At 44.4% G+C, this 22742-nt stretch overlaps 1 protein-coding gene across 1 annotated transcript; it reads left to right on the top strand.

The window, feature by feature from the left end:
- Positions 1-1097: 1097 nt before the first annotated feature.
- On the top strand, positions 1098-22597 carry LOC129819816 (GON-4-like protein). Its single transcript, XM_055876422.1, has 28 exons — positions 1098-1187; positions 1851-2134; positions 2280-2381; positions 2618-2823; positions 3035-3109; positions 3213-3263; positions 3363-3413; positions 3776-3871; positions 4133-4249; positions 5992-6189; positions 6770-6968; positions 8807-8908; positions 9035-9072; positions 9179-9291; positions 10735-10945; positions 13177-13263; positions 13434-13611; positions 13801-13951; positions 14186-14336; positions 16327-16443; positions 16718-17977; positions 18098-18182; positions 18569-18750; positions 19912-20109; positions 20264-20407; positions 20606-20934; positions 21081-21183; positions 21467-22597. The coding sequence occupies exons 2-28, from the start codon at positions 1864-1866 to the stop codon at positions 21587-21589; spliced, it is 4938 nt and encodes a 1645-aa protein (XP_055732397.1). The 5' UTR covers positions 1098-1187; positions 1851-1863; the 3' UTR covers positions 21590-22597.
- Positions 22598-22742: the final 145 nt, after the last annotated feature.

Raw genomic sequence — 22742 nt, 5'->3', positions numbered from 1 at the left:
CAAAGAAATGGAACAAGGTATAACGCCCCACCCAGCAGACTGTCGACCAATCCTGTTCACTTTGTCATGCTGCATTGCGGTTGCTAATTTGATCGTCATGCAATAGAGTACCACAGTATGAGTCATAATACCCATACAACCTAGCAGTCAAACAGGGAAATGGTTCCAATTGTTTTTCCACCATTCATTTTTCCCATAGGGGATTTTAGAAACACTTAAAATAAGGGCTGTGTTTCGTGTAGGCTCACGATGGCGTAACGTTTTGATTACCTTGTAAATCTCTCTAGATATGGTGACTTATCAATATATTCGCTTACCCCCCCAAAATGAAACGCTAATTAGCTGCTAATGTGGCTATGATAAAGAACTACAAATGCCATGATGATCTGGACGAGACTGCCGAATCGAGGCAAAGGTAAGAATCTCTGGATTAACATCTAATATTAACTAAATGTAGTAATGAAAAAATTGGCAACATTTCTTTAAATGGACAATTCTGTGAACTGTCTTGTGCAAGTTTTAAATTGTCACAATACCTGTTAGCAAAGGTGTCAGCTATGTAGATGCTAATTAGCATTTTCGAATCTGAGAGTAAGTAGAACCGAATAAATTGATAAGTCACCTTGTCCGAGAGATAACATGGTTATCAAAACGTCACGCCAGGGTAAGCCTACAAGTGTTAAGTGTTTCTAAAATACCCTATGGGAAATATGAAAAAAAAAATGTGGACCATTTCCCTTTTTTGGGGTATAATGACCTCACTGTGGGACTCTATTCCTTCTCAGTGTTTGAGTCAAGAAAGTGCCTATATTCCTCAAAAGTGCGTAATTTCACGATTCCAAAGCTATACGATATTACATATAGCAAGTCAATTATCTCACATCTCTGAAAATATTTGTAATGTTGTACTTCTTGTTGACGAAATTCATGCTAATGTTGGGTTTTCGAGCTAGCGCTCAATAGACTCCCATTCCCTCCTTGAAGGAGAACTCCCTCTTGTCACAGAATCGCCCAGAATGCACCGCGCGGCCCATTGACGTCGCATGGGCAACGGACACAATGGCAGGTAATACGATTCCAATGGAGTTTCCCATCTCCTTAAAAGTATCTCTGACAGCACCCGGAAACATAATGTTAGTTGTAGTTTTCTGCGTTTTCTGCTGATGGAGCTAGCGGTGTTGTGGCGGGTAAGATAATGTGTTGTTTTGAAAGCTCCTATTCATCAATTAATTTGAACATAGTAACGTTATTCGACTTTTGGGAAATTCGTTTGTTTAAATGTTGTTCTGTTGAGAAGAATTTCCAGGCTAGTATCAAAGGCCGTTTGTTAGCTACTTAGCTAGCTAGCTTAGGTTGCTAGCCGTCATACCACAACAACTGGCACTATGAGGATGCCATTGCCACTGATTGAATGCCATGGCCAGCACCACTCACTCAGTAAGAGCTAACATTTGTCAACTGAAGCTAACGTGCAAACGTGTTCATACATACCACCTCTAGCTAACGTAAGTCCTTTACAGAAGGAGCTGGGAAGATAAGTATTTACATTTAGCTTTGAGTGTTAGCTAATACTAGTCGGAGTAACGTTAGCTAACACTAGTGGCCAAATGTGTACAAAACATAGTATATAGTGTGCGTCTCATTTAAACCAATCTGAGCTGACAACTGGACAGGTAAAATCGAATTATCTGTACTTACGAGCTAGGATATTCTATTCTGCCATATGGCTCCCCCACATCTTGTGAGACCAGTGCAGAGCAAAGTGTCCAGAGGACACAAGGATAGGGAGAGACTAGTGATACATGCACACTGTAAACTCTTTCCATGGTTGTTCTCAATCAATCTCACAGATGGTACTACACAATGAGTCTGGTCCGCAAACGCAAGTCCAGCTCTCTCAAAGGTGGCCCTGCCAAGTCTATTAGGACAGGGAAACTACAGTCTACTAGAACATCAGCATCCTACAATGCATCATCACCACTCACAACAGAGGCCAGTGCCAAAGTTACCATTTCAACGGAGGAGAGAGGCCCGGAGATCCATGGGACATCGTTGCCATGGAGACGGTCTCCCAGGTTCAAGAGTCATGGCCTGATTGGCCAGATTCCCAGCTCAGACCTTCTTGTTGATGAGGGTAAGTAGAGGAAAGGGAGACAGGGGCAAAGGAGAGTAGTTCTCACTTCACACTTAGCTTTTAATGATACGTTTTATCTATGTTTTCTGCCTCCTACCTAAGCAATTGATGTATAGGTAAATATGTGAGGCTCATGGCTTTGCAGGATCTCCAGGTCAGGTAGAGAATGAAGAGGAGGCAGGCCAATGCAGCCCTGCACAGTGCCCCCCTCAGACAGAAGAGGATTCAGACCTGGTCATCACTATGGGTGAGGAGAACCTATATCTATTAACTGCCCGCCCTTAGCAACTAATCCTGAAACAGTACTCACGTCTTGTATACAACATGAACACGGTAAGGAACGGTGCACAAAATGACCTTGGAGCAGGACCTTATCCACAATCGATCCTGAAGTTAGCTCAGCTAACCATTTTCCTTTTATAGTATGAGTAAAGCATACTGTAGGAGGGCAAGACTGATTGACTCTCTCTCCTTCTCTGTCAGATGACAGGCAGGGCGGGGGACACAAGGGCAGCAGGAAGAAAGGAGGGGTAAAGAGGAAGAAGAGAGCTGCGGACGGAGAGGTGGGGGGTGGAGAGCAGGAAGAGGCCAGTCCAGAGGTGGAGATTGACAGGGAGCTGGACCGTGAACTAGAGAACAAGTCCAGACAACACAACTTGACCACGGCCAACGTCCGCAACATCATTCATGTGAGTGCAGAGAGGGACCACTCACTACGACCCTACCACTAACTCACTCATAGCTGCAACCTTGCCAATGTTCCTTATGCAGCTAGTGTGGACTGTGGAAGTATTGATTTCCTACAAAAACAGTTTGCCTACAACCTCACATACTGACAGACAAATACAGACAGACTGATTGTAAGCCTGGTTTTAAACCTTTTTGACCTTTGACCCACAGGAAGTGATCACCAATGAGCATGTGGTGGCCATGATGAAAGCCGCAATCAATGAGACGGAGGCCGTGCGTGTCTTTGTGAGTGTCAACCATTGCATTTCCATGTCCAAATGAAGACTTCTTGATACGTTCAAGTCTCTGTGTGCACTTTCATTTAACATCTTTCTCATCTACCTCTTAGGAACCCAAGATGACACGTTCCAAGTTCAAGGAAGTGGTAGAAAAAGGAGTGGTGAGTTCACTGCCTCTAGTGTGTGCGTTTTAGCATACATTTAGGTTTGCCATGTTATGCTATTGAGCCTCTTGTAATTCAATCTTTGTGTAATTTCAGGTAATTCCCACTTGGAACATCTCACCCATTAAAAAGGTCAATAAAAAGAAGGTAAGTGGATACCTAGTCAGTTGCACAACTGAGTCCATTTAACCCAACACAATCAGAGAGGTGTGGGGGGCTGCCTTAACCGACATCCAGGTCATCGGCGCCTGGGGAGCAGTTGTTGTTGGTTAGCTGCCTTGCTCAAGGGCAGAACGGCAGATCTTTCCACCTTACCTTCTTGGGGATTCGAACCAGCGACCTTTCGGTTACTGGCCCAGCGCTCTTAACTGCTAGGCGACCTGCCGCCACCAATGAAAAACAATCAATCGTCCTGCTAATGCTGTTAAAGTGTGGTATCAAACACTCAATACCTAACTGGAAAGTATGGCATCGTACTAGAAAAGGCTGAAGTGCTTGTCCATTTTCAGGCCCAACAGTTTGTTGACATTCAACTAGCGGAGGAAGACTCCTCTGATGAAGAGTACTGCCCCAACGATGAGGAAGAGGACGAGACAGCGGAAGATGTAAGAGAGTCATAGGATTTGGCTGTGTCTTGTGAGCTTGTGGCCTAAATGTAAAAAAAAAATGTATGCATTGTAAGGCATTCATCATGCTTATGGAGTCATTGTTGTAGTTAAATAAACGAAACAAAGTGGTTCAGCTTTATCACCTTTTAGAATGTCATAGATGCGTTATGATTGTATATTTCAATACTTTAAATAGAACATGTGTTGTTTCTATGTATCTCTATATATATTAAAATGACTACTTTGTGTGTGTTGTAGACATTTCAGGAGAGTGACATGGAGAGCACGGCCTCGTCTCCTAGAGGAATCAGAGGAGGCTTCCACAGGGGAATACACACACAGTGGGACGACGACAGGAGCGTCAGCCCCATGCAGGTGACACACTCTAAAATACTACACTGCTCAAAAAAATAAAGGGAACACTTAAACAACACAATGTAACTCCAAGTCAATCACACTTCTGTGAAATCAAACTGTCCACTTAGGAAGCAACACTGATTGACAATAAAGTTCACATGCTGTTGTGCAAATGGAATAGACAAAAGGTGGAAATTATAGGTAATTAGCAAGACACCCCCAATAAAGGAGTGGTTCTGCAGGTGGTGACCACAGACCACTTCTCAGTTCCTATGCTTCCTGGCTGATGTTTTGGTCACTTTTGAATGCTGGCGGTGCTTTCACTCTAGTAGCATGAGACGGAGTCTAAAACCCACACAAGTGGCTCAGGTAGTGCAGTTCATCCAGGATGGCACATCAATGCGAGCTGTGGCAAAAAGGTTTGCTGTGTCTGTCAGCGTAGTGTCCAGAGCATGGAGGCACTACCAGGAGACAGGCCAGTACATCAGGAGACGTGGAGGAGGCCGTAGGAGGGCAACAACCCAGCAGCAGGACCGCTACCTCCGCCTTTGTGCAAGGAGGTGCACTGCCAGAGCCATGCAAAATGACCTCCAGCAGGCCACAAATGTGCATGTGTCAGCATATGGTCTCACAAGGGGTCTGAGGATCTCATCTCGGTACCTAATGGCAGTCAGGCTACCTCTGGCGAGCACATGGAGGGCTGTGCGGCCCCACAAAGAAATGCCACCCCACACCATGACTGACCCACCGCCAAACCGGTCATGCTGGAGGATGTTGCAGGCAGCAGAACGTTCTCCATGGCGTCTCCAGACTCTGTCACGTCTGTCACATGTGCTCATGTGCTCAGTGTGAACCTGCTTTCATCTGTGAAGAGCACAGGGCGCCAGTGGCGAATTTGCCAATCTTGGTGTTCTCTGGCAAATGCCAAACGTCCTGCACGGTGTTGGGCTGTAAGCACAACCCCCACCTGTGGACGTCGGGCCCTCATACCACCCTCATGGAGTCTGTTTCTGACCATTTGAGCAGACACATGCACATTTGTGGCCTGCTGGAGGTCATTTTGCAGGGTTCTGGCAGTGCACCTCCTTGCACAAAGGCGGAGGTAGCGGTCCTGCTGCTGGGTTGTTGCCCTCCTACGGCCTCCTCCACGTCTCCTGATGTACTGGCCTGTCTCCTGGTAGCGCCTCCATGCTCTGGACACTACGCTGACAGACACAGCAAACCTTTTTGCCACAGCTCGCATTGATGTGCCATCCTGGATGAACTGCACTACCTGAGCCACCTGTGTGGGTTGTAGACTCCGTCTCATGCTACCACTAGAGTGAAAGCACCGCCAGCATTCAAAAGTGACCAAAACATCAGCCAGGAAGCATAGGAACTGAGAAGTGGTCTGTGGTCACCACCTGCAGAACCACTCCTTTATTGGGGGTGTCTTGCTAATTACCTATAATTTCCACCTTTTGTCTATTCCATTTGCACAACAGCATGTGAACTTTATTGTCAATCAGTGTTGCTTCCTAAGTGGACAGTTTGATTTCACAGAAGTGTGATTGACTTGGAGTTACATTGTGTTGTTTAAGTGTTCCCTTTATTTTTTTGAGCAGTGTATTTAATACATTTTTATTTGAAACATTTTTCTTTTTCATGTAGAATTAATAAAATACATAATATTGCCTTTTGTAAATAGCATAATATGCTCTTGTTATTCTATTCTTGTGAGATACATTTCAAGGTTTATCTAACTCCTCCTTTCCTCTTAGGTCCAACGCAGCAGGTCCAGACACCTGACTGTGGAGGTGGTCCCCATGGGCCCTCCCCCTCCCCCCCAACCTTCCTCCTCCCATGGCCCCCAGGGTTCTTCTACCACCAGGGCCCCTCCAGACTTCAGCTTCCTGGAGAAGCTCCATGCCGTGGAAGAGGAGCTGGCCATCGGTCCAGTCTGCCTGGACCCCTACCAGGTATCAGGGCGATTCCACGCCATGATAGGGCACAAATATTTGCACTGTCTCAGATTGTTCTGGAAATTCTCACATAGAAACTTAATTGGGAGGAATGATATTTCACATGCTTTTTTACATTTGTATCACAATTTTTTGTTGGGAAAATCCAAATTTTAGTTTACTTTTTTGACCTATACTATACATGCCTCCTGTAAAACCCTATGATTTGTGAACCGAACATGATACATACAAACTCTTAGTGTCATTATCCTCCTTATATTGTGCTCTAAAATGTAGAGTGTGTCTAGATTCTGAAATAAAAAATGTCACATTCATTTATTCAACATTTATAATTATTAATATCTCAAATACCCTAATTGATTTAGTTTATTGTAAGACATATTGCTGAGGACAATATACTCTAGTACATCACATTTACAGAGTGGGCTCTCTGCTAATTATGACGGTATGATTTGATCTGGTAACCTCCTGCTTTTGCTCTCCCAACCCCGTCCACCTCTCCATATTGTCTTTCCTTTGTCTGTTCCTCCCTATTCCTCTCCCTCCACCACCCTCTGTCTCCCTCCCCCTCTCACAGCCACCCATGGCGGACGGTCTGATGGCGTGTCGTACTCGCTCCAAGAGGCCCCTCCGGGACATCCCCATGGGCCAGCTGGAGGCAGAGCTCTGCGCCCCCGACATCACGCCTGACATGTACGGGTGTGGCTCCGCCCCCGAGGACCTCGAGTGGACCCACTGGCTTCAGGGCATCATGACCTCTGACATGTACAACGATGGTGAGGGGATGGAGCATGTGTGCGCTGCTCAATTCCAAATCCACACCAAGCAACTACCCTCGGCAGCTAGTGTAGATAGGACGTTCTCACGAAGCTGTCAAAAAACAAAACCAATTCTCAAGTGACATTTTTCACAAAATGTCTTCTTGAATCACTGAGATTAGGATCTGTACTTATCTATTTCATAATTTATTATAGTATTTTTTATCATATGTGTTTTACCAACATTTTCACAAAATTCTCATTATCCTAAAAGTCCAAAAATAACAAATTAATATTCCTAAGAATTATTATAATATTTTTTTACATTGCTCCCCTAATGAGTTAAACATAACACTGAAAATAAAATGTTACATTTTCCAAATTTGAGCTATTCAGCCAGTTCTGTAATGAGAAGGACAAGTGGAGTAAAAGGGGTGTTTTGAAAATATAAACCTCATTCTGAAGACATATAAGTTAACTTGGGGGCGGCAGGTAGCCTAGTGGTTAGAGCATTGGGCCAGTAACCGAAAGGTTGCTGGATCGAATCCCCGAGCAGACAAGACACTCTTCCCCGGTAGGCTGTCATTGTAAATAAGAATTTGTTCTTGGCTGACTTGCCTAATTAAATAAAGGCTAAGTAAACTTTGGGAAACAATCACCCAGATGTGAAAGGACTGGATATAAGCAGTATGACTATTCTATCTATAATCAAATCCAACTTTATTTATACAGCACATTTCAGACATGGAATGCAACGCAATGTGCTTTACAGGAAAAAAACGAATTAAAATAAAAGCTGAAATATTTACCACAACAAAATAAAAAAATATTGAACAAAAATTTATATGCAACATGATTTTACTGAGTTACAGTTCATAGAAGGAAATCAGTCAATTGAAATAAATAAATTAGGCCCTAATCTATGAATTTCACATGACTGGGTAGGGGTGCAACCATGGGTGGAGCCAGGTCCAGTCAATCAGAATTTGTTTTTTCCCCACAAAAGGGCTTTATTACAGACATACTCCTCAGCACCCCGCCTCAGACGATCCCGCAGGTGAAGAAGCCAGATGTTGTCCTGGTCTGGCATGGTTACACGTGGCCTGCGGTTGTGAGGCCGGTTGGATGTACTGCCAAATTCTGTAAAATGACGTTGAAGCCGGCTTATGGTAGAGAAATTAACATTCAAATTTCTGGCAACAGCTCTGGTTGAGACACCCGCAGTCTGCATGCCAATTGCAGCCTCCCTCAAAACTTGTGTTGTGTGACAAAACTGCCCATTTTCGTGGCCTTTTATTGTCCCCAGCACTTTAATTATCTTCTTGATATGCCACGCCTGTCAGGTGGATGGATTATCTTGGCAGAGGAAAAATGCTGACTAACAGGAATGTAAACACATTAGTGCACAACATTTGAGAGAAACAAACTTTTTGTGTGTATGGAACATTTCTGGGATGTTTTTATTTCAGCTCATGAAACGTGGGAACAACACTTTACATGTTGCATTTTATATTTTTGTTCAGTAGTTGAATAGCCCTGTCATAGCTCAGTATATATCGGATGGGTAACAGTCCTAAGGGGCCTGATTGGTGACATACTTTTGCCCCTGCTAACACTCCTGACGCCAATAATTAACTAACCATGGTCTTTCGTTTAGAATGCAATTAGTTTAATCAGTTGTGTAAGCTATAGGGCTGAGGCAAAATTGACACCAATCAGACGAACGAGGACTGGTGTTGCCCATCTCTGATCTATATAATAGATAGTGCTACTACTCTCTGACTTACTCACTCTTGCACACAAACTCTTTCACTCTGTTCCTCTTTCTCAAATGCCCTTTCTCTTCCTCTTTTCAGAGGAAGGTGACGATGATGACGACCCTGAGTATAACTTCCTGGCGGAGATCGACGAACCCGACGTGGAGGATTACCGTAACGACCGAGCCGTCCGCATCCCCAGTGAGTTACCATGGGGACCCTAGGGACTGGGCTGCCTAGCAGCCAAGAGATGGAGTCAACACATCTAGGCTGTGACTGTGTCAGGCGCCGACCCTCATCTCCCTTTCTTCGTAATTATTTTTTCAGAAAAGGAAGTGAACCAGTTGATGGAGTTGTTTGAGACCGTAAGAGATTCTGTGTTATGTTGTTTCGTTAGTCTCTTTCTTTACCCCTGTGTTTATGTTGTGTGGTTGTCTATGTGTGGTGTATTTATCTCTCTGTGTGCTCCAGTTCCAGGATGAGCTCACTGCTCAGGAGCAAGATGAGGAAGGACACGAGGAGGAGAGGGAGGAAGAGGCACCTGCCCCGGGGAAGCCCACCTTCAGTACCCTGCCAGATATCCCGTTAGTATACCCGCACACTTATGCACTTCATATACACACTGTTCTGCTGTTGTTTTGTTACGGTGTCATCTTCACAAGTACACTCTGCTGCAGGAAGTTTTGGGGTCAATTGAATTCCATTTCTCAAATCAAATTTTTAACTGTGTAGACAAACAGTAAAAATGCTTACTTACGGGTCATTTTCTAACAATGCCGAGTTAGATGCAACAAAAATAAAACAAATAGTGACACGAGGAATAAATACACAGTGAATAACGAATTCATAGTCAGTTCAAAATGTAATTCTGAAATATTAATGTCAACCTCTAATCTCAACCTTCAACTCACCCACCAACCTTTATACCTTCAACTCACCCACCAACCTTTATACCTTCAACTCACCCACCAACCTCTATACCTTCAACTCACCCACCAACCTCTATACCTTCAACTCACCCACCAACCTCTATATCTTCAACTCACCCACCCACCTCTATCCCTTCAACTCACCCACCCACCTCTATCCCTTCAACTCACCCACCCACCTCTATCCCTTCAACTCACCCACCAACCTCTATACCTTCAACTCACCCACCAACCTCTATACCTTCAACTCACCCACCAACCTCTATACCTTCAACTCACCCACCAACCTCTATACCTTCAACTCACCCACCAACCTCTATACCTTCAACTCACCCACCAACCTCTATACCTTCAACTCACCCACCAACCTCTATACCTTCAACTCACCCACCAACCTCTATACCTTCAACTCACCCACCAACCTCTATACCTTCAACTCACCCACCAACCTCTATACCTTCAACTCACCCACCAACCTCTATACCTTCAACTCACCCACCAACCTCTATACCTTCAACTCACCCACCAACCTCTATACCTTCAACTCACCCACCAACCTCTATACCTTCAACTCACCCACCAACCTCTATACCTTCAACTCACCCAACAACCTCTATACCTTCAACTCACCCAACAACCTTTATACCTTCAGCTCACCCACCAACCTCTATACTTTCAGCTCACCCACCAACCTCTATACCTTCAGCTCACCCACCAACCTCTATACCTTCAACTCACTCACCCACCAACCTCTATACCTTCAACTCACTCACCCACCAACCTCTATACCTTCAACTCACCCACCCACCAACCTCTATACCTTCAACTCACCCACCCACCAACCTCTATACCTTCAACTCACCCACCCACCAACCTCTATACCTTCAACTCACCCACCCACCAACCTCTATACCTTCAACTCACCCACCCACCAACCTCTATACCTTCAACTCACCCACCCACCAACCTCTATACCTTCAACTCACCCACCCAGTGACATTTTTTCCAATCACAACCTTCATACCTCTGAGTGACAACTTTCAACCTCCTCTGATTTGACCGCTGTATAGCTGACCCAGTTTGACCTTTGATCTCTAGGTTGGGGGACCCCATGGCGGAGGTGACAGCAGGGCGCTACCGTACGGTGAAGGAGCAGCTGGCCGCCATCCGGCATCACCGGGCCCTGCTGGAGAGCCAGGGCCTGTTGGCCCCCAGGGCCCTCGTCACCAAGCCCCGTGAGCCCCCACCTCCATTCACCCCCACCCTCTCCCACTGCCAAAGACTCCAGCTGCAGCAGCAAGTCCAGCAGGTCTGTGGTCCTTGTCTTTGTGTTGGGGTTAATTCCACAAATTCAATTATAATTAAATTCCTTGTCCCTGTAAATTAATTCAATTCAAATTCCAGGTCAGTCTTTGAATTCAGAGATGATTCAATTCCTCTCAATTCCAATGTTAGGTAAATTCCAAGAATTCTATTCCCAATTAAATATTATCCCAAACAATTCCACAAATACAAATTAAATTCCCTCAGGCTTTCGGACTGATCATGTCACTGTTTAGACAGCCTAGCTATACTTGGAAATATAGGAATACATGTTGAAATAATTAAAAACAAACACTGCAGTCAATTGTTTTATACTAAGTGCATTAATTCCATAATCTGGGACATTTACGAATATTTAATTTAAATTCTAAATTCCAATTGAATTCAATGCAAATTCTCCACTACATGAGTGAATTGAATTACAATTTCAAATTAAATTGGAGTTGACTTGAATCCTGCGTTGTTACAGTTGAAATCGGAAGTTTACATACACTTAGGTTGGAGTCTTTAAAACTCGTTTTTCAACCACTCCACAAATGTCTTGTTAACAAACTATAGTTTTGGCAAGTCGGTTAGGACATCTACTTTGTGCATGACACGTGTACGTTTTCCAAATTTTTTTTACAGACAGACTATTTCACTTATAATTCACTGTATCACAATTCCAGTGGATCAGAAGTTTACATACACTAAGTTGACTGTGCCTTTAAACATCTTGGAAAATTATGTCTTGGCTTTAGAAGCTTCTGATAGGCTAATTGACATAATTTGAGTCAATTGGAGGTGTACCTGTGGATGTATTTCAAGGCCTACCTTCAAACTCAGTGCCTATTTGCTTGACAATGTGGGAAAATCAAAATAAATCAGCCAATACCTCAGAAAACAATTTGTAGACTTCCACAAGTCTGGTTCATCCTTGGAAGCAATTTCCAAACGCCTGAAGGTACCACGTTCATCTGTACAAGCAATAGTATGCAAGTATAAACTCCATGGGACCACGCAGCCGTCATACCGCTCAGGAAGGAGACGCATTCTGTCTCCTAGAGATGGACGTACTTTGGTGCGAAAGGTGCAAATCAATCCCAGAACAACACCAAAGGACCTTGTGAAGATGTTGGAGGAAACGGGTACAAAAGTATCTATATCCACAGTAAAATGAGTCCTATATCGACATAACCTGAATGGCCGCACAGCAAGGAAGAAGCCACTGCTCCAAAACTGCCATAAAAAAGCCAGACTATGGTTTGCAACTGCACATGGGGACAAAGATCATACTTTTTGGAGAAATATCCTCAGGTCTGATGAAACAAAAATAGAACTGTTTGGCAATAATGACCATCGTTATTTTTGGAGGAAAAAGGGGGAGGCTTGCAAGCTGAAGAACACCATCCCAAACGTGAAGCACGAGGGTGGCAGCATCATATTGTGGGGGTGCTTTGCTGCAGGAGGGACTGGTTTACTTCACAAAATAGATGGAAGGAAAATTGAGGATATATTGAAGCAACATCTCAAGACATCAGTCAGGAAGTTAAAGCTTGGTTGAAAATGGGTCCACCAAAGTTGTGGTAAAATGGCTTAAGGACAACAAAGTCAATGTATTGGAGTGGGCATCACAAAGCCTTGATCTCAATCCTATAGAAGATTTGTGTGCAGAACTGAAGAAGCGTGTGCTAGCAAGGAGGCCTAGAAACCTAACTGTTACACCAGCTCTGTCAGGAGGAATGTGCCAAAATTCACCCAACTTATTGTGGGAAGCTTGTGGAAGGCTACCCAAAACGTTTGACCCAAGTTAAACAATTTAAAGGCAATGCTACCAAATACTAATTGAGTGTATGTAAACTTCTGACCCACTGGGAATGTGATGAAAGAAATAAAAGCTGAAATAAATCATTCTCTCTACTATTATTCTGACATTTCACATTCTTAAAATAAAGTGGTGATCCTAACTGACCTAAGACAGGGAATTTTTACGAGGATTAAATGTCAGGAATTGGGAAAACAGTTTAAATGTATTTGGCTAAGGTGTATGTAAACTTCTGACTTCAACTGTGTATTTGCTAATGTTCTTTTATTTCATTGAGATAAACCTGTTAAAACAACAACAAAAATATCTAAATCAACGTAGGTAGTAAAATCCTGGTCAATCCTGGATTCACAATGAAGATAACCTTTGTTTGTTTCTTGATCAGTAATGACTCTATTTTCCTCTGTCTGCAGCACGTCCAGCTCCTAACCCAGGTCCAAATGTTGACCAGCCCGGTGGCTGCACTGCAGAGCGAAGCTGCCACCACCAAGCAGTTCCTGGTGAGAGAAGCATACTGACAAACACACATTCACTGATGCCTTCAGCTGCACCAATTTATAAACATACTCTCATTCTCTCTCTGATAATCCCACCATATCTCCCTCCCTTTCATCTCTCTCTCAAAATATATATATATAGTTAATGTACTCCTTCCCTACCTCTTCCTCAGATGGAGTTACAGATGTTTGCCCAGCGTGGGGAGTTGACCCGGGGCCCAGTGGAGCCAGGCTTCACCAGTGTGTTCAAAGCCTGTAACCTACAGGTGGCACTGTCACTGCTAGAGGAGCTCTCACTGTCCCCAATCCCTTACAAAGAAGCCCCTAACGAGCCACGAACACGCAGGAGAGGTAAGTGTGCGCGAGAGCTATGACGATAGTCAAATTGATGAGGTAAAGGCGACTTCTGTCAAACACATCCTCCGTTTCATTACAACATACCCGTCTCAATTGAAAATATTTGGACTCACTTAGGTTGTTGGGCCTAATTCATGTTTGTTTAATCTTTCTCACACTAACTGGTTCGTTGTGTGTTACCAGTCCGGAAGCATCCGTCGATGCCCCCCCAGCTGGCATGGCTTTTTGCCACGCGGCCGGTGTTCCTGTACCCCGAGCTACTGCCCCACGTCAGCCTGGACCCAGCCCTGCATTCTGCTCGCTCTGTCAGCATGTTCACCGCAGGAGAGGACTGGTAAGAATAACCTATTAAATATAATGACTAAATGTTATACCCTCCTAGAATGCCCATATTACACTGTATATGCTCTGTTAAATGCACACCGTCCTAAACCAATTTGTTTCCGTAGTACGTAAACTTGGAATCTAAATTAATTAGATTTCTGTATGCTTTTTTGTGTTAACTCACTCAGAAATAAACTAAATCCGTAGGCTGAGTCTTTTGCTCTTCGCCATTTTGTTTTTCCAGCCTGATCGTCCTGGGCCTGAGGAACCTGGGGGAGACCCTGCAGCCCAAGGAGCTGCTGTGTCACTACCTGCTCCGCGCCAAGAAGGTCTCTCAGCTCCGTGACCACATTTTGGAGAAGTGTAAACCCACCCATGCCAACAACGTCATCAAGGTAGAACCTGGATCTACAAATTCTATACAGTATTACTAAAGTAAGTGTTAGTGGGACAATTTATCGTTTGGGATAGTGCACACACATTTTTCTAAATGACTTGTTTCTAGTTAGTTAGCTAGTTTCTTTACTTGGACCTGTTCTATACAGTGGCAAGAAAAAGTATGTGAATCCTTTGGAATTACTTTGATTTCTGCATAAATTGGTCATAAAATCTGATCTTCAGCTAGGTCACAACAATAGACACACAGTCTGCTTAAACCAGGGGTGTCAAACTCATTCCACGGAGGGCCTAGTGTCTGCAGGTTTTTGTTTTTTCCTTTCAATAAAGCCCTAGACAACCAGGTGTGGGGAGTTCCTAACTAATTAGTGATGTTAATTCATCAATCAAGTACAAGGGAGGAGCGAAAACCCGCAGACACTCGGCCCTCCGTGGAATGAGTTTGACACCTGTGGCTTAAACTAATAACACACAAACAATTATACTTTTTCATGTCTTTGTTGAACACACCATGTAAAAATTCACAGTGCAGGGTGGAAAAAGTATGTAAACCCTTGGATTTAATAGTTAAATAAAAATGACTGGTTTACCCTCCTTTGACAGCATTAACCTGAACCAAATTTTTTTGTAGTTGCGTATCAGACCTGCACAACGGTCAGGGGGAATTTTGGACCATTACTCTTTACAAAACTGTTTCAGTTCAGCAATATTCTTTGGATCTCTGGTGTGAACTGCTCTCTTGAGGTCATGCCACAGATTCTCAATCGGTTTGAGGTTGGACGCTGACTGGGCCACTCCAGAAGGCGTATTTTCTTCTGTTGAAGCCATTCTGTTGTTGATTTACTTCTGTGTTTTGCGTCGTTGTCCTGTTGCATCACCCAACTTCTGTTGAGCTTCAATTGGCGGACAGATAGCCTTACATTCTCCTGCAAAATGTCTTGATAAACTTGGGAATTCATTTTTCCGTCGACGATGGCAAGCTATCCAGGCCCTGAGGCAGCAAAGCAGCCCCAAACCATGATTATTCCTCCACCATATTTTACAGTTGAGATGAGGTTTTGATGTTGGTGTGCTGTGCCTTTTTTTCTCCACACATAGTGTTGTGTGTTCCTTCCAAACAACTCAACTGTAGTTTCATCTGTCCACAGAATATTTTGCCAGTAGCACTGTGGAACATCCAGGTGCTTTTTTGTGAACTTCAGACGTGCAAGCATGTCTTTTTTGGACAGCAGTGGCTTCTTCTGGGGTGTCCTCCAATGAACACCATTCTTGTTTAGGGTTTTACGTGTAGACTCGTCAACAGAGATGTTAGCATGTTCCAGAGATTTCTGTAAATCTTTAGCTAACACTCTAGGATTCTTCTTAACCTAATTGAGCATTCTGCGCTGTGCTCTTGCAGTCATCTTCGTCTTACTGTGGACTGATGAACATTAAGGCTTTTAGAGATACTTTTGTAACCCTTTCCAGCTTTATGCAAGTCAACAATTCTTAGTCTTCTGCGATCTCTTTTGTTTGAGGCATGGTTCACATCAGGCAATGCTACTTGTGAATAGCAAACTCAAATGTTTAGTGTTTTTTTAGGGCAGGGCAGCTCTAACCAACATCTCCAGTCTCATTGATTGGACTCCAGGTTAGCTGACTCCTGACTTCAATTAGCTTTTGGAGAAGTCATTAGCCTAGGGCTTCACATACTTTTCCCAACCTACACTGAATGTTTAAATGATGTATTCAATATAAACAAGAAAAATACAATAATTTGTGTGTTGGTAGTTTAAGCACACTGTGTTTGTCTATTGTTGTGACGTGGATGAAGATCAGATCAAATTTGACGACCAATTTATGCAGAAATCCAGGTAATTCCAAAGGGTTCACATACTTTCTCTTGCCACTGTATCCACTAACATGAACTAATACTCAAATGTTAGCTTTGACCATAAACAATAAGAACGAATGGGCCTCAAAAAGTGCCTCTCCCTATGTCTTTTTCAGACCTACCGACTCCAGAAGGTGGTCCAGGCCATGCCAGTAGCTTGTGAACGAGTGAACCCGGGTGACCTGCGCCCCTCAGTGGAGAGAGAGGAGAGAGCCATGCCCGGATGGCTGGGGGTACCAACCAACACTTAGAATACTACTGCCTGATCCCAATCACAAATCAACACCTAGGATAGTTAGAAACTATATTGTTTGCTATCTAGCATTCCAATTTTCTTATGGAAGCTTCCACTGTATTGCAAACACTTATTGTCTGCAAACAATAAAGGTTATTTCGGACTGAAAGTTTGTTTGTATCAGTTAAGATAAAAGTCAAATTTGTTTGGATATTTGGATAACTAAATAGTTAATATTGATGTACCGGTAAATACATGTTCTATTCCTACAGAGAAGTTTGCCTTATATCTACGAGGCAATCGAAGATTTCAACAGCTCGCCAGATACAGAAACTATGTCAGCCTGTCAATCAAAGAAAGCCCCACTCAACACGCTTCTCTTCAGTTCCTCCAGAACCTTGGACTACAGCTTTCCACCCGCGACTCGCTACCCGCCCCAACTCCCCGACAGCCTTTCATTCCAGCGCTGCGGCTTCAGGCGCTGTCACCCTCCACCAGACTGTGACCTTTCGCTCTCCCTTGCTGTATCGCACAGCGCCACCCACAGTCTGAAAAGTGTAACTACACCCTCAGAAAATAATTTGCAGACGGGTGCTGTGATTCAGCAGTGCATGGCCCACCACGAACTGCAACCCATCCACCCTGCAACATCCAAACTTCCTTCTCTTCAGCATCCCACCACGCCTCATCTGAAACATCCCATCAGGCCTCAACCCAAACCTTCCCAGAAGCCCCTGCAAGTCATTCTCAATTTGCCTGCCCCAGTGGCTGCAGCTGTCCTTTGTCCCGCTCATTCCGCCAGGGTATTGGCCTCCCTATTGTCCCATTCCGCGCCATTGGCCGAAGACCTGGTTGCTGGGAAGTTCAGCACGTTCGCTAACCTCCGCAGGCTGCCCAGGCTGCTGCCAGCTCCTACACCCAACAACAAGAACCCTCCACAAACAAACCTGAATACCGTGACCCCTATCAGTAGAGCAAACCTCCTTTGGTTTTCCCATATGAATAGTAGAACAGCCTCCACTAGTACCGAATTTCAAACCTCTGTCTCTACTACGATTCCTATCGAACAATTCAAGGACAAATCCTCCAGGACCAGCCGGCGGGTGACGAAGGAACTCAAAAGCAGCCTGAAGAGTGAGGGGCAGCCCCAGCCTTCAGCCTCCCCGGAACCCCCTGCCCTGGACCAGGCTCTGACCCCTGACGACTATGTCACAGTTGTAATGGAAGAAGATGGTGGAGATGAAGAGAAAGGGGACTGTGGCAGGGAAGAGGAGGATGGGGATGATTTTGGAATGACCCTCCTGGCCCTGTCTGAGTCCTCTGCCAGTCCCCCGGGGAGCGTTGACTGCATTGACTCCATGGAGGGGTCAGAGGAGGTGCAGGAGATAACGCTGACCCTATCACCCAGGCCGTCGGGCATGGGGGACGGAGGGAGAGAGGGTGACGAGGGGAGGGGAGACAGACATCAGGAGGTAGAGGAAGCGGTGTCACCAGCCTCCGAGGTGTCCACATTGTCTGTGCCAGAGCTGCAAGTGAGTGAGGTCATGCGACATGTTGATTTTACAACATATGAATAAATTGTAGTTACCAAGTTCTTTACACGTATATCACATGCCTCATAGTTTTGGTTTGTGTGTTATCTTTCCTTGTAGGAGACGATGGAGAAACTGTCATGGCTGGCGTCAGGGGGGAGGTCAGAGGACTCGGAAGAAGGCGAACGATCAGGCACACCCTCAGGTTAGCGTCCTGCCAATCTTTAAAAACCACAACATGTAGGGGGACACGCACAGTTTTTCCACTAGGATTATTTTCAGCAGCGGTTGCAAAGTTAGCGGGGGGGGGGGGGGGTTCCTGCGCGGGGCAGCGCATGCAGTCTTCCTGGGGCATATCTATATGTCTCCATTATAAATAAAACTTAATTTTTTGCAGTATAGGCCACAATTTGCAGTAGCAGTCGTTACTAAATGTGTATAGGGGAGAACACTTCACGTAGAATTGAATAGGTTTATGAAATATATCAATGCTATCAGATTTCTACAAAGTCCTAGGGGTCTGTTTGGAGTTAGTCCTCTTGCTCTTCTCCCATCTAACCACACCTGCTGGATTTGATTTGTCCTTCCCAGGCTGCTGTAGTAGCACCCCCAACCCTCCCAGCTCAAAGCACGAGCAGCATCACACTGAAGAAGTTGGCAGCGAGGGCATGTCCAAAATCGCACCAATCCTCTACGACGATGACGACGTACTTGACAGCGACCCCCTGAGGGAGAAGAAGAAAATAGCCTTCGCTCAGAATTATCTCAACAGGGTAAATAATAATTCATTTTATCTATTAAGCTCATTTCTTGCACCCAAAGTGCTTAAAAGGCTTTGGGCTACATTTTCTGTCTGATTAACACCCCTAGCATTGAGCAAAGTTGGCCAAAATAATCATTTGAAATAGACTGAGGTGGCATTCAATCCGATACTACATCGGAATAAGGCAGCTTGCAATTGCATGCAGTGTATCACATGCAATACGTTGTTGTGCTATTTACAGTTATAGCCACCCTCTCATCAACATCATTTAGATTTCTGCCTAAATAGACATACCCAAACGTGATTATTTTTCATGAGATGGCCATTATCAACTGTTGTTGCGTAGTTTTAGAAAGGTCTGGAACTCACCTTTCTGGTAAAAATAGTTATAAATTGCTGAGGTGTACTCACTTTGAGGACGCAAGTTGAAGCGCATAGTACAAATATCAGATTTTTCATAATGATTTCTAAATATAGAAACAATCCAATTTTAAACGACTTACTATAACATATCACCTTAGAACAGTGAAATGGATATGATGGTACTTAGTGACAGTACAATATTGGCACAAGTTCATATAACTGACGAGAGACCTTTCTCCTAAACGTCCACTGAGCGGCGCAGAGACGTCATTCAAATGTGTGCAGATTTGTTACAACTGCAGCTTTAAGCAGGAATTGATTTCGGCCATCTGTGACCAAGAGAAAGTGGTCTTGTTTAAATTCTATGAAATGTAGTCTTTTCCTGTTGAGAGCTGTCACTCTGACTGAGAATATCACAGTGAGATGAAACCTCAACTTTTGTATTCGCTAGACTGTCCCCTTTCATATACCGTCTCCCAGGTTGGGCTCAGTCACTCAGAGGAAGAGCAAATCGATTATTTGTCTGGATAGGCCAGAAAATCACTCCTTATGCAAATGTGGGGTCTAAAACCTGACACTTCAAGTCAGCGCCGCTGAGAGATTGGTAGCACAGAGCAGACAGATGGGGGTTTCTGGCACTAGAAGGAACAGGACCGTATGACATTCACAGAGAGCTTTGTACACCAGAATGTCAGTCAGAACCAGTCCAGAACCGCCCAAAATCCCCTATTTAGGGGACGTAACAGCTAAGAGCTTAAGAAATCCTTAATCCTACTGCAAAAATAACTCTCTTGCTCTTTATGACCAGGTGTGCCATGCCCTGCAGGAGGTGCCGGGGCGTGTGGAGGAGTTTCTGGAGATACTCTATGAGTTTGAGCAGGACGGAGATGAACACACCTCTGTGGAACTCTTCACCAGGCTAAAGCCTGTTCTGAATGAGTGGCCGGAGCTGCTCCGAGACTTTGCTGCCTTCCTCTATCTCGAACAAGCCCAGGAGTGTGGACTGGTATGTGCTGGCTTGGCTTTCTATTCACTTTGTAAATACTCACTTTGAAACTTGTCCTGTGTGTGTGATTTCATCAAAACTAAAGTCCACTGGTCTGTTATTTGTGTGTGACAGACGGTGTTCAGTGTTAATATTCCTTCTCCACCTGCCGTAGCTCGCAGAACAGCAGGCATTTGAGCGGAGCCGGCGCTTCCTGCGACAACTGGAGCTGAGCTTTGGGGAAACCTCCTCGCACTACTGCAAGATAGTGAGCGTCCTTCAAGGAGGCCCTACTCTCAGCCCTGCTGGCATCAAGGAGGTGTGCTGGGGGGTGCTACATTGATTTCACATGAGCAGAATGTTCTACTTTTTATCTTGGAAAATGGCAATATAACATAATATCAAAGCTAGCGAAGCAGATGGGAGTGAAATATCATAGTGGAGGAGTGTCCATTTATTCATCAGATTCGAAAGGTAGTTTATTAGAACATTAGATGTCTCTTTCTCTATATTTCAGATGAAAGCTCAGATGGCCACCCTTCTCCAAGGTCACACCCACCTGCAGGGGGAATTCAGTTTTTTTTTCAACGAGCTCCACACACGGCCCTCGCTACAGTGTCAGACTGAGAACAGAGGCTGTGGTGATGTGACCAACACAAACTCCACTTCCCAGAGGTCATCAGCAGCAAATGCCAAGAGATGCCAAGGTTCTAAAACCCCAAAAGCCAAACGAGTAAGGGAGGATGAAGCGGACGAGGAGAAAGAAGGGGATCGCTCAAACCGCCCAGTCTGTGCCAAAAACATCTCGCTTACACCCAGTGGAGAGAAAGTCATCCTCTGGACCAGGTTAGAGCCATTGTCCTCCTGTTGTATGCTCGTTTAAGGAGTGGGGTGCAGAGTGTATTCTACCATTCTGGTGTATTGTCAAATAGATGCTTCGCATTAAAAATAATTGTATTCAATCTTGTTTCATTATTGTTATTATTTACCAGGGAGGCGGACCGTGCCATCTTGACCGCCTGCCAACAGAAGGGAGCTAATAAAAGAACCTTTCAGGCCGTCTCCACCCAACTTGACAACAAGACAGCCAATGAGGTGAGAGAGAACCACACCCACTTCCATTTCTACCCCTTACCACGTCCCATAGCCCCACTATGGGGCTGAAAGAACAGGATAGGAATGTGAAGGAAACTGCTAGTTTGGGTAGAACCATAACCATGTTACTTCCTATTTAGATCTGTGAAGGGCAAACAGCTAGACCAATGGGTACTAAAATGGAATTGGGTCTGTGTGTGATTTTAAGATGTTTCCTTTGAGGAGGTGGCCATTTTACCCATTTATCCCTTTACTGTAACTTCCCTAAACATGTCTCTTCTAGGTTTGCGCCCGTTTCCAGGACCTCATGCGCCTGTTCCGTTTCTCCACCCAACGGGTCTGCTCCGATGAGGATGCTAGTGACACAGAGCAGCCAACCAGCAGCAGAGAGCCAGAACTGCATTGAACCGGACCCAACACCAGGGCAGTGATCAGCGGGGCACAACGTGGAACGTTCAAATGGACATATACTGAGCGTGGCCCAGAGGAGGAGTACTGTTATAACAGTCAGCTGGACTGACCTGGGAGCAGTCCAAGCTACAGAAAAGGAGGAGCACTTGATTTAGCAATCTCTGAATACTTGGCTGGGACTGTATAAGAATCTCTGACTCAACACTATAGGGGACTGCAAAGATACGTCCCCCTTTTGATGGTACTATATGGGTCCACTAATGAGAGGATTTTTTACTATTATGTGCTTGTGTGCATGAGTGCCATGTGCAGGCCACATGAGGTTCCTGGTGCTATGAACCATGTAGGTGGGAGGAGGTGCAGCAAATGTGAAGTACAATTGTCTTGATTGTATAAAAGAGACGGATTGCAGAATGTGTAAAATTGGTCATGGCTCCACATAATATTTAGTGTGCTGTTGAGGGGATTTCAATGAAAACGGACACATATACAGTAGCACAATCATGTTGAAATGATCAGCTGAAATGTAAATATTTTGTTAAAGGGGAAAACGGGTAATTGATTTCCAACAATCAGGTCAGGCCCCATGCATAAGCGACATAGTCGGTCGCCTTGGGATCTCAACTTACTGTTACTTACAACTTACTGTTGAGGTAGAATACACAAGGTACAATTTCTATATTTGGTTGTGCATCAGCAGTTTTTCTCATATCAGTTACTGACAGTCACTAAATTAGCTGTCAGCTAACCATTTTTAGATTGGTAAATTAGTCTTGCCAGTCCCTCCAACCCATTCTTGCCAAGGGCCCCCAAATGGCTAGGGCAGCCCTGTTTCCAATTGTACAGTTTGCCATTGTGTTTTGTAATGAATCTACTGGTCTTACATGATGAGTGTGGGGGCAGTTGTGTATATTTGAATAACATTTAACATTTGTTTTACAGAATAAAACAGTGGTGCTTTCCAGTTTATTGTTGTTGAAATAAAAAATGAATGGGATTCTTACTTATACTATTTGATGTCTGTAAATTGATGGTGTATATTTCGGACAGGTGCTCTGTACTTGTACTGTATGAAGCCTGTCATTTGGTCATGTGTGATGATATGGACCTTGGTTGCACTATGATTGACATCAAAGTGGACCGATGTA

Source organism: Salvelinus fontinalis, chromosome 22, assembly GCF_029448725.1.
Source record: "Salvelinus fontinalis isolate EN_2023a chromosome 22, ASM2944872v1, whole genome shotgun sequence".
Lineage (NCBI taxonomy): Eukaryota > Metazoa > Chordata > Actinopteri > Salmoniformes > Salmonidae > Salvelinus > Salvelinus fontinalis.
Note: the sequence above shows the minus strand (reverse complement) of the source record. Positions and strands in the feature narration are given on the sequence as shown.

What these genes read in the sequence shown, in the direction of transcription:
- LOC129819816 (XM_055876422.1), top strand. Translation starts at nt 1,864, where the DNA reads ATGAGTCTGGTCCGCAAACGCAAGTCCAGCTCTCTCAAAGGTGGCCCT. An exon ending in ACGTCCGCAACATCATTCAT is followed by an intron (nt 2,824 to 3,034) that starts GTGAGTGCAGAG and finishes TTTGACCCACAG; the next exon opens with GAAGTGATCACCAATGAGCA. An exon ending in AGTACCCTGCCAGATATCCC is followed by an intron (nt 9,292 to 10,734) that starts GTTAGTATACCC and finishes TTTGATCTCTAG; the next exon opens with GTTGGGGGACCCCATGGCGG.